This window comes from Mus pahari, chromosome 9 (assembly GCF_900095145.1).
Source record: "Mus pahari chromosome 9, PAHARI_EIJ_v1.1, whole genome shotgun sequence".
Lineage (NCBI taxonomy): Eukaryota > Metazoa > Chordata > Mammalia > Rodentia > Muridae > Mus > Mus pahari.
The window spans coordinates 1,071,522-1,084,529 of record NC_034598.1 but is presented as its reverse complement, the minus strand read 5'-3'; the positions used below and the strand labels follow the sequence as shown (position 1 = coordinate 1,084,529).

Below are 13,008 nucleotides of genomic sequence, written 5' to 3'. Positions count from 1 at the left end.
GAGGAGGAGGAAGAAGAAGAAGAAGAAGAAGAAGAAGAAGAAGAAGAAGAAGAAGAAGAAGAAGAAGAAGAAGAAGAAGAAGAAGAAGAAGAAGAAATCCTAACTTTTCAAAAGACAGAACTTGAGGTGTTTTCAGCTTAACTGGGATGAACATGCCCTTGTCTTCCTATTTTAAAAGCTCTCTATAGTTTATAGTCACCTGGGGCAGAATGATGGCAATGCCTACCTGCTGCCAGCACTGGCTGTCCTATGAAGTCTATGGCATCTACGATGGGAATTGTAATAAAAAGAAAATCAATGTGTGCTGTTTAACCTTCAACATTCTCGTACCTGGTTTTAATGTTTTTACAGCCACTGGAGTGGTATTATTCCACAGACCTTCCCAAACTTCTCCAAACTGACCAGATCCCAGTCGCTTCAGAAGCTGTATGGAGTTGCGGTCTATCTCCCACTGGTCCACAGTTTTATATGACAAATCAAAAGGGGTTGGTACCTGGATCTGTTTCAGAGAAAAAGGAGAATATTTGTTAGAAATAAGTTATGGCACTAGCTTAGAGGACAAACTTACTTTCCATGTGAATCTGATGACTTAAGTTTGATTCCTGGAATCTATGTAGAGTTAGAAGGAGCTCTATGACTACACTCTCTAAACTCTATATGCACACTCTAGTACTTAAGTGCATGCACACTCACATATAGAACATTTTGATTTAAAAAAAAAAGTCTTCAGACACCACCCCCAAAGCTCCCAAGAACTAAACCACCAACCAAAGAATACACAGGGGGTACTCATGGTTCCAGCCACATATGTAGCAGAGGATTGCCTTATCTGGCTTCACTGGGAGGAGAGCCCCTCCTGTGGAGGCTCGATGACCCAGGATGAGGCAGGAGTGGGTGGGCAGGTGGGGGAGCACCCTCATAGAGGCAGGCGGAGGGAGGAGGGAATAGGGGGCTTGTGGGGGGGGCAAACTGTGAAGGGTGAAGGGAGATAACATTTGAAATATAAATACAGTAACCAATAAAAAATGAAAAAAGAAAAATAGTCTCTACTTTTTAAGGAAAATATTGATTCTAAATACCAAATATGGTAAATTAAAATCTGTACTAAGTCTTTAAACCAACCCCCTCTCGTGTGTTCCAGTGCTATGTCCATCTACCCCACTCAGTGTCATCCTCGCAGAAGGCTGCAGGAACTTGTCTGCTCCTGCCTTGCTGGATCCTCTCTGGGAAGCTGACCTAGAAAAGTACCCTCCCTCACAAGTCTACCCTACACTCCTTGACTGTAGCATTTATTATATGCATCACATCTCTTTGAAAAATGAAACTATCAATTTTCAAATCCATTTTTGTCATTTCTCTTTGTTTTCTATTCACTCACTTGCCTCAATTAATAAGAATTTATCAGGCATGAAGTAGGCGCCTTCAGTAAATAAAACTGGAGAGGCCAGTTATATATCAGAGCACTGTAATAGTTATTTGAATAATCAACTTGATTGGCCTGAGATACACCTAAGACAGTGGTTCTCAACCTTTCTCTCAGGACCCCTCTGGCAAACCTCTGTCTCCCAGAATATTTACATTATTATTCAAAACAGTAGCAAAATTACAATTATGAAGTACAATAAAAATAATTTTATGGTTGGAGGTCACCAAAAGTGAGGAACTCTATTAAAGGGTCACAGCAATAAGAAGGATGAGAACCACTGACCTAAGAGATTAGTTGAACTTCTAGGTACTTCTTTACTAGTACTTCCAAAGCCAATTAAGTCAGAGGAGCTCTGGTATAATCAACCGCTTGATCTTTGGTACTCTTATATGATGATGGTCTTCCTAAGCATGCTTAAAGAAAGGACAAGGTCTATTGGATGGCAGTGGGATGTTTCTTTGGAGCTGTATTTCTCATATGGTTCCCTTCTGTATTCTCCCTTTTACATATTTCCTATCTTCCATGAACCTGCTCAACCATAAACTCCTGCTACCATGATGCTCTGCCCAGCTGTGCGGACAAAATAAATCTTTCCTCCTAGGTTGCTTCTGTCTGTTGATCACAGGAGAACTATGGGTAGTAAAACTCATTGTCAGGTTTACTGCATATATTATGTCTCTATTGCAGCTATCAAACTCTAATACAGTTGTTCTCAACCTTCCTAATGCTGTGACTCTTTAATATAATTCCTCATGTTGTGAACCCCAACCACAAAATTATTTTTGTTACTTCATAACTGATGTTGCTACTGTTATGAATCATAATGTAAATAGTTATGTTTTCCAATGGTCTTAGTTGACCAACCCCTGTAAAAAGTTTGTTCAACTTCCCCCAAACAAGAGTCATAACCCACAGGTTAAGAACTACTGATCTAATATAAGTACTAAAAGATAGTAAAGGAATCAGTGTGTCTCCTATAAGATAATTAACAAAACAAACAAATTTCCTTTTAAAATGAACATGGGATAGTACTGACTATAATAGATTCCCTATTCCTGCTCTAAGTAACCAAATGATTGTGATTTTATATGAACTGACAGCAAATGACAAATGCTTGAACATCTGAGAGGAAAGTGTTAGCTTAAATGATAAGTGAACTCAGCTGAAATACTTTCACCTTTAAGCATGGTTTCTCCAGCTTGACACACAGCCCATCACTTGTTGTGGTGTAGTAGTTCACAAATTCATTCAGGGTTGAAAAGGCTTTCCTCCTGGTGAGGAAGAAGCCACCTTCATCCAACCTTCTTATTCTGTAGTGTTTTACAACACCTTCATCTAAAACTAGAACACAAAACAAATCCTGTCAATAAAGGCATCTCTGAACCCAAAATTTTTTGTGGTTTGTCACTGTATGGAATGAAATTTTCACAAAACTGATATCTTTCAACTTTGTCACAGAATATATGAAATTTACAAAGAGGACACACCCAAAATCTATGGTGGGGGAGCAGGAGCACTCACTAGAAGATAAGATTGATAGAAAGAGAGAACACAAACTAAAAAGTAAGAGTAACAGTAAAACATTCCAAGCTTGGAAGGCTAGCAAGCATCACTGAAAAAGCCATAAAATTAAATATGTTGTTCTACTAATGGAAGCAAGAAAATCTTGATCTAGCTCAGAAATCACAGCATCCAGAGATAACAGCACAAGGTGTTGAGAAAAACTCAACTCACTCTGGTCTTTTACCCCAGGAAATCTAATAAAGGGAAGAATGAAGCAGAGTGAAGCATTAAAAGGAACTCCACAATGCCAGTGCAAGTCACTGTGCAGGCACCCTTCTGTGCAGACTGCTAGCAGAAAGATCCCACAGATGCAGTAGGAGAGGTTTTACAGAGCCTAAAATGCAGTTTACATGTTGTCCTGCAATAGTTTAGTCCACAGGCAAATCCTTCTGCATCTGCATGGACAGTAACCTGCATTACCCTCTGGTAGTCTGAATGACCAGGAAAATTTTGTTCTGTCATTGGTCACTAATCACTCTTTCTTGCGAACAACATTCCCTTTTACTCCAGAAGGTCCTTGCTCTCCTAGCAAGGTGAGAATCAGAAAGACCCGAAGCCCAGCCTGATCTTGGGAATGCCAAGTCAGAGAGAAGTATCTAGAAGCTTCAATTCTAAGACATATAAAGGATCCCAGGAAGAAAAAACAATTTTGCCATCACCTTTTTTTTTCTGGACTTGTTTTGTGTTTGTTTTGATGATGAAGTTTTAAACTACTGATATAATTTGTGTCCAGCAGGGAGGAAATTTGCCTGAAAAGAGATGCAACCCAGTGGAAAACAGTGTTGACTGAGGAAGTAAATCTAAGTTCTTGGGGTCAGCTATACAGGACTCTTTTATAACTATAATTTTGAAACTGTTATGAATCATAATATAAATATCTGATATGCAGGATATCTGCTATATGACCACCAAAGTGGTTGCAACACACAGGATGAGAAAGACTGCTCTATACTACCAGGTTCCAAATAGAGATCCAATTGACTAAGTTGATAATAAAAAGATAATATGACAATAAAAAGACACCATCTGCATTTGAGTTAAACCTCCTTTCACTCTTTTTTTTTAATACAAAACACATTGGACAATTAGCTCTCTTAAAGAGAATATCATTATCTTACATTATAATTTTTAAAGTGTATAGTGTACATCCTTATACCCTGATCTAGCAAATTACCAATGCTGACTCTTCGGTCAAGGTTAATTGACCTGCATCACCATCTCCAAGTAGAAGGCTTTTATTATGATGGAAAACTTAGTTCATAATAGATTCCTGTATCTGGATTAAAAGGCTAACAAAAAAAAAATCGAAGAGAGTTGTAAACAATACCACGTCAGTCCCAATTCATTTCTCCACAATGTAATAAAAAAATACGAGAAGTGGAAGCAAAATATAAAGTATAGCTGCAATTTATATAACTTATTGGCCTGAAAATTTAAGCTTTGCCATTTATCAAAAAGAAAAGTGCATCAATTATAGCTAGGATGTCTAGCAAGCCAATAGATCTGTAATTGGAAATGATGAAAAGCGATTCTTTTAATTCCCATTTTTAAACAAGATGAACCATCTCATGGCTCCAAATTGAAGTGGACTATGTGTACATTAAACACAAATTTATGGATTTCTGTTTAATGGGCCAAAAAAGATTGAAAGGCTTCCAAGCAAGAGATTTAAATCAATAGATGAAGAAAGAGTTAAAATACTCTATATTGTTTCCTCAATCAAGGGATAAATCTCAATGATTGATAGAGCTGTGAAATTTTCTACTGATTATAAAGAAAGCTTGAGTAAATGTTTGCCAGATTTTTAATATCGGTCTGAAATCTTTAACTTAACCCGGAACTAGTATTTTAGAATACAGGTAAATTTTCCAAGCACAGTATGAATAATTTTATTTCATGGTATAAAGAATCATTTCAAAAGAGGGACAATGCAGGCTGTAATTTAATACATGAACGAAATGGATGCCAGTGCCCCAGACCTTGATGTCGTCAACATTGACTTAAATGTGGACTTTAGCAAGCTCAAGCCTCTCAAATGTCTCTGCATCCATGTGCAGGTCTCTCTGATGCCCATAGCTTTCTCTCCCTGGATTCTGTACTTTTGTCTTTGTCTACAGTCTTTTCATAAAACTTAAATCATATATTGAACTTTTTGAATTTCACTTGAATGACTTTTTTCCTAAGCCTAGCAGCTGCCTCTCTATATATATATATCTCCATTTAAAACCATCAGCAAGCCTGTCCACTCAAGCTCTTGGCTTCTATCAGATAACACACTGAAATACACTGACAATAAAGGTATCTCTTGAACGACATGGCCTATATACTTCCAATGCCAAGCACAGTGTGGGAAGGAATGACAATTCACACAAACATCTCTGAAATGAACAACAAAATCATCAACTGGTGAATTACAACTGAAACATAAGTTACTGAGGGGGCTGGTGCGAACTTAAATGGATAGTACACAAACACTCTCAAAACATCAGTAAACTTCCCTAAAATCTCATTCTGTGTGTATGAACATTTGTTGTCTCCATGTGTGTGCAGATACACTCTCCAGTGTGTGCAAAGCAGAGATCAGCAGCATGGTTGCTTCTTTCCCTCTCCTTCCTATTTTTGAGGCAAAGTTTCTCACTTCATTTTACCTAGAGTTCTTTTTGTTGTTGTTAAGCTGACCAAAGGGCATCAGGGATGTCCAAGTCTCTGTTGCATCCCACCAGACACACTCACAGGGAGAGAGTGCACACAAACACACACACACACTCCCAGGGAGAGAGAGAAAGACCGAGACAGGGAGACAGACAGAGAATCAAAGATGGAGAGAAAGACAAAGACAGAGACACAGAGAGAGAGAGACATTGAGTTTACAGATACGTACCACCATCCCAGCATTTTATTTTACATGGGTCCTAAGGATCAAAAACCCCACCCTCAAACATGTACAGCAACCACTTTACATATTAAAGCATCTTTCCAGCCCTGAAACTTTATTTTTAAAAGGAAAGAAAACAGACTCATAAATTACAATTAAAAGACAAACTCATTAAAGACATCTAACTTCTTGGTTTTTGAAAAACACTGGAAATATATAATTATTCCACTCCTCTGTGGTGTCACAGGCCACTTGACAAAGCAAATATGAACTGTTCATATTTAATCTGAACAAAACTGAAAAAAAGATATATTATTTAAAAATTAGGCCACAGGAGTTACAGCAGGGATATTCAATACATCATAGTCAGCATGAAGGTACTTTTGATACTATATGTAATTGTGAGTAGTCAAATTAAATATAACTTATTTTTAAAAGTAATTTCAAATTGCTAGAGCTTCTACAGTTACTAATTGTCATTCCGAATTGCAGTGAATTCAGGGGCCTTAAACTGGGAAGAAATGAGTTTATATTCCTTTTGTTTCCTATGATTTGTTTTAAAGAATCAACCCTACTCTAAATTCTTTAGCCTATAAATGGAGAACCATGTTTGTGCCATTTTCAGTGTGAGTTGTTGTGGATCAAGAAAATTAGGCACTTCAGTAGTTGTACTGCAAGAAAATGTATAAATAAGGCCAACTATAAGGCATAATGGAGCCATGCATCAACAACTCAGTAGCATCATGACAGAGCTGAATGATTACAGACCCTGTAGTTACCTCTTTTTTTCTCATTTGTGCTATTTAACCTGGGGGTGGGGGGAATGTTCACCTGTCAACTTATTAATCTACCAGAACATGTATAAGAATTAGCATCTACAGAAATATGTAAGCAATCCTGTATCAGAAACACGATAAAGGTTTCTGGACTGTTCAAAACATTCTGTTTCTGCATCTAACAATTGTACAGACCACAGCACAGAACACCTGGCTGGTCCCTTGGCCCTCAGAGTAACTGACTTGGGAGTCTGTAGTAGCAATGTGATCTAGATCATTTGCTACAGCCAGGCACATTTATGTGAGTTGCTGACAGGTCCAGCTCAGTTCTGTCCTAGCAGTAAGGCCTTGTTTTACCCAGTCTCAAACAGTAGGAGAGGGTGGTTTGGCTTGAAAGGAATGTTGTAAGATTAGATAATTTAAATCTATCAAAGAAAAATCTGTCCTACCTCTATCATACAGGTAATATGCTAATCAAATATGTCAAATAAGTATAAAAGCCAAGATAAGCCAAAATTAGATGGTTTGAAAGATAGCTCCAGAGAGAAACCTCAGAACATAATAGAAGCACAAAGACATCCAGTCATTTCAATGAAAAGTAACCAGCGTAGTAAGCAGCCTGTTGTTTTAGGGATAAATACATGGATGGCTAAGCAAATTCTTATTTTTCAGCATGTCTTCTGGCATTTGGCATCATGTAGGCACAGCCTTATTGCTTCTGATGATAAGAATCAGTTCCCACACCAAGTAAAACAATATGACTTTCTTGGTTGAGCCAAGGATTGAAAATTGAGAACTTTCTGCCCTAATCTTATTCTGTCCATGATTTGTTCTTTGACCTTAGGCAAAAAATTTCATTTCAGTATCCTTATCTAGAAAATGAGAATAGTGATTGTATCTCTATACCCCCTCAGGGAGAGTTCTAGTGTCATTGTTCACAAAGAATGATAGATATTTGCAATGTGCTGTATGTGGGTATGACATTACAATATCAGTAATATCAAATAGCCTTGTCAACAAATGTGAGACACTTCTTCAGCAACATTTCCTATTCTTTGAACAATGATAGCTGGTTTCCAAACAAGATTTGGTGAAAACAAATGCTATTAAATCAAGGTGAAAGAACTTTGCACTTATAAACGTCTTATTTTTCTTTACTTCCAAAGATGTCATCATAACTTTTCAAAACTATGCCAAAGGCATTCTTGACAACTCTCCCTATAAGGGTGCCTTAGAACCTAGACTTAATTAGCTCTACTCCAATGACAAAAATAGCTTGTAATTGAGTGATTATAATGTACAAAATTTGAAATACAGTATTGCTTTTTCAGAGGACCTGAGTTTGGTTCCCAGTACTCATATTTGGTGACTCACAACTCCCTACAACTCCAGCCACAGGTGATCTGAAGCTCACTTCTCGACTCCATGGACACCAAACAGATAGACACACATAGTCACATTGATGAAAATAAATATAAAGGTCAAAATCACCCTCGTTGTATAATAAGTTCTTACTCTACAGAAACTAGACTAGGTCTTGAAAAGTGAGAAAAGGGGCATCTCTTCCCAACAATGGCTGACTAGTCCATCTTCTGCTATATATGCAGCTAGAGACACGAGGTCTGGGAGGTACTGATTAGTTCATATTGTTGTTTTATCTATAGGGTGGCAGACCCCTTCAGTTCCTTGGGTAATTTCTCTAGCTCCTCCATTGGGGTCCCTGTGTTCTATCCTATAGATGACTGTGGGCATCCACTTCTATATTTGCCAGGCATTGGCATAGCCTCACAGAAATAGCTATATCAGTGTCCTTTCAGCAAGATCTTGCTGGCATATGCAATAGTNTCTGCGTTTGGTGGCTGATTATGGGATGGACCCCCGGGTGGGGCAGTCTCTGGATGGTCCATCCTTTCATCTTAGCTCCAAACTTTGTCTCTGCCACTTCTTTCATGAGTATTTTATTCCCTATTTTAGGGAGGAATGAAGTATCCACATGTTAGTCTTCCTTATTCTTGATTTTCTTGTGTTTTGGAGATGATTTTACTGTTAAATTGTAGGTTAAATTAAGTGAAAATTCACCACAAAAGCATCTATGTTAGTTGACTTCAAAATCTTGCTAAGAAAGCTCCTTAAGGGCACACTCGTACAGCCTGGGAGCCTCCAGGACTATTGTGCGTGATAGCTTTGCCAAAGCTGCTATTATCTTCAGAGGCAGCATAGAAAATAACCTGGGCAATTAAACTCGTCTTTCTTTTCCATGCTATGTATCAGAAATCATAATCCTGAGCTGTCCAACTGTTCAAATGTTTACTGTGTGTTGAAACTTTTTCTCAAGACCCATACAGACCAACCCCCTTACAGAAATAGGTCAATTTCCCCCTTCATTTTCAGAGTCAGCTTAGCTTTCTCCTCTATTTTAAGAACAGAATGAAAGTTTTGTTGTTTGTATGTCTGATATCTAAAACAAATGAGTATCTCTTTATTTACCAATGTATAATTTTAGCATTTACTACTTTAAGTGAAACTTTAATGAAAATTATTTGTTGCATAAAATTTCACATGACAATAGCCTTTGACGTACCTGGTTTTGCAATAAAACTCTCCACAAAGCAACCTGATACCTTATTCCTCTTGGCATTCTGACCCTTCCCTTGATATTATGTCTGCAATAAATCACCAGATATTAACATTCTTGCATTATACCACCTCAGTTTTCTGCAGAAATTCTTTTCATGAGGTTGATATATAATAGGACATAATAGCCATTGCTTCTTCTTTTCAAAACTTACCCTAAGGAAATGATTCAAATATTAATATTACTTTATTTAGTTATGTCTTTGCCCTGTTTCAGAAAGGATCAAGATTTTACATCACAAAATAAAGTAAAATTTTAAATAAATGCACAGGGACTGGCATAATCTTTCAGTCGTGGTGTACCTGTCTACTATGCATAAGCCCTGGGTTCAACCACTGTCTACAAAATGAATAAACAAATAAATAACATAATGCTCTAATTATAAAAATGAATATCTAATTGGAGGAAGAAAATGTAACAAACAGAAGGGAAATACCATGGTGATTCTGAGACTAATGCCTATGTGGCATCTTCAGATACCCATTCTCATTGGTGAGAGCTGGGTCAGAGATCTGACTTTGTTCCTTTCCATAAGTTCACAATAAAAACAGAAGTGCATTCAGCTACATGACTGCCTAGAGGGAAATATCAACAATTAGTCCAATAGACACACACGCACCACAAAGAGAAAAAGAATAAGCTAAATATTTGTGATATTAAAATGAGAAATAAATTTCTCATATAGACCATAAAGCAAACTTGAAAAATACAACAATCAATATCAGCAAAATCATTGTTAAGAGTAAGTGCATCTATACACTGCAAAGGGGAGGTTCCTTTAAACTCTATTATTGTGGACTAATTTAAAACCCAAAATCCAATAAAAGCTTGTGTATGGGAAACTGAAACGACAGTTAATCACCCCAAAGAGGAAAAACAATATGAGCAAGAATGCTCACTGCATCATTTTATAGGACTAAATGATTGTTAAATTGTAGTAAATCTGGGGATTAAGACTTAATTTTTGAAACTGAATAACTTTAAAAAGTTACCTAGTACGAGGGTGGAGATATGTATTTACTGTAATAAGTGAAATAAATTGGATATACAATTAAGAGAGGATCATAATTACAAACATAAAGATACAGCTGGCAGCTCATATGCTCCAGAACCTTTTGCTGCTGAAGGGTTCCAGCTGAGGGTCCTTGTGGAAATTATAATTGTATATGGAAAAAGATGATTAAATTTGCCAACATGAAGATTAACCTGTGATAGGCAAATGTGGGAATGTTTTAGTACATCTCTTTTTCATGTCAGCTGTAATAATAGTACACAAGATTTAAAATAACAGCATACAAATAATGCTTCCAGTCTGGTTTTTTTTGTTTTTAGAGAAACAATGCAAAAGTTACCCACTTAATGCTAATATATATACACTTGATTCTTTACATGAAGAAACAATGAAATCCATCTTTCTTTCAAATTTAAAGTCATAATCCATTTTCTTTCCAAAAAGCACAATGTCTCCTCTCCTGCCTCATTTCTCACAGAAGCCCTGGCTAACCTGATTTTTGAATTCTTATAATTATCTACCATGGGAGACTCAATAAGAGTCAGTTTTTGTTTCTTCTATTGGATTTTTTTCTTATATTTATTGGTATTTTACACTGCTCTAACACTATTACTTAAATGCATCCTGTTTAATAAGTCCTTTCACAAGTTAAATGACAAAGAGTCAAATGGCAGAGCACACTTCCTTATGTCAAGAAGAATTTTTTCTGTGACCATAAGCATGTATCAACATGCTTAACAAATGGCTTTCAAGTGAAGTAACTGAGCAATGAAATAACCTGTTTGTTTGTTTGTTGTTTGTTTGTTTGTTGTTTGTTTGTTTGTTTGTTTTAGGATTTCTGCTCATGGAAGTTTTGACATTCCAAAGTATGATAGAACTCTTAAAGAGACAACTTTAACTAGAGATGCTTTGAAATTCCACTATTTTGTTAGAGACAGGACATTAGAGAAACAGAACCTACTATGTGAATTGAAAAAAAAATTGTGAAATTACATTAATGGATTTTTAAACTTTTAATAATGGAGAAAGTGTCTAGATGTTCAAAGCAATGCCTACCTTTCTCGAGCAATGTGTTGGTTGTTTGCAGGACTGGGATCCAAGTCTAACCCTGCAGCATGGCCTATGAAGGTCAGCACAGCTGACAAAACCAACCAACCAGCCACCTCTCATGCCCTGATTTAAGAAAACATGATAATTTACTAACTTCCAGGAATCATGTTACTTGTTCCAAAGCTCTCTGAGAGGCGTCAATTCTTCACCTGAACTCTCAGAAAACTTTCCCCATGACAGGGAACTGAGGCTAATTCTTATTTATCCTTATTCCTGGTACTTACTCTCTCTCTCTCCTCACCATGTTTTATTTAAACAGAATGTAACTATTCCCAGTTGTCAACTTGACTTTATCTGGAATGAACTACAATCCAGAATTGCAGGGCACACCTATGATCCAGGTCTTGGGCTGGAAAACACAAGTTTCTCACCTAGATCTTGGCATGGAAATATTGAGGCACGGTGGCCATAAAAAGTTTAGGCCCAGGCAAGGTAGTACATGCCTTTAATCCCAGGAGACTGAGGCAAGCAGATCTCTGAGTTCAAGATCAGCCTGGGACAAAGCAAGTCCCAAATCCAGGCATGGTGGTACACACCTTTAATCTGGACCTCACCTTCTGCTGAAGGCCTACAAATGAACATTGGAAGAAGGAAGATTCACTCTCTTTCGACTGCTTTCACGAACTAGCCATTACATCAAATGGAACCTACTTCTATAGAAGACCAGTTCAAACAACTAGCCTCGTGGGACTGAGCAACTACTAAATTCTCGAACTTCCCATTCACAGCTGACCACTGTTGGGTTAGTTGGACTACAGACTGTAAGTCATCACAATAAATTTCCTCAATATAGAGAGACATTCCATAAGTTATGTCAATCTAGAGAACCCTGATTAATACACAGAATGAACATAAAAAATGTTGGAGGAAATGCAATGAATACTTTAGAATAAAAATACCTTGAAAACACATTTGATCTCATTAATAAATGTTTCCATCTATTGGGGTTTAGATGTGGAAATGTCCCCCAGAGGCTCATGGGTTAAATGACTGACTCCCAGAAGGGCATATACAGAGGTGGAGACACTGCATGTCAACCAGTCATGAGGGTCCAGACATCATGTCAGTGGATTCATCCTTGATGAGCTATAGAGAGGGGAAGACTAGTTAGACATAATAAGTCACAGGAGCTAAGACGTTGAAGGATGTGTTCTGTCCCATGTCCCTTCTTCTTCATTCTCTAGGATTCCTGACAGACAGCTGAGGTAGACAGCTTTTTCTCTCTTGTCTTTGTATATCATGTGCTGCCTCAGCACAATTTAACTGAAAACTTTGAGACCATGGGCCATGACAAGCCTGTCCCCATTATGCTGTGTTTCTTGTGTGCTTTATCATAGCAAGATAAGAGCTAATGCAATATTCTTTTGAATGATTCATTTTGCATACTAGCTCATTTACTTTCATATATTGTTTCCTTCCATTTTCAACCTTAAAGGAGGTAAACTTTAGTTTTGTCTCATGGTTTCATGCATTTCAGTGCACAGATGTCTGACCCCATTGTTTTCTGGCCTTTTAAAGGCAGGCCATCATTGTAGGAGATCATATGCTGGAGCAAAGCTGCTTTTCTTATAGCATCTGAGAAGCAAAGNTAACACTGAAGTGGTCAGNNTT

The 13,008-nt window shown here is 37.4% G+C and overlaps 1 protein-coding gene across 2 annotated transcripts in view; it reads right to left on the bottom strand.

Annotated features, from left to right (window-relative positions):
* The window catches only part of Frk (fyn related Src family tyrosine kinase), a 130,001-nt gene that overhangs the window by 23,447 nt on the left and 93,546 nt on the right, over positions 1–13,008 (bottom strand). For both annotated transcript variants that reach the window (XM_021204746.1, XM_021204747.2), the window contains exons 4-5: positions 2,604–2,767; positions 331–499 (exon numbers count right to left, since the gene is read on the bottom strand). In XM_021204746.1, the coding sequence (XP_021060405.1) occupies positions 331–499; positions 2,604–2,767 (333 nt within the window). The remainder of the gene's footprint in view (positions 1–330; positions 500–2,603; positions 2,768–13,008) is intronic.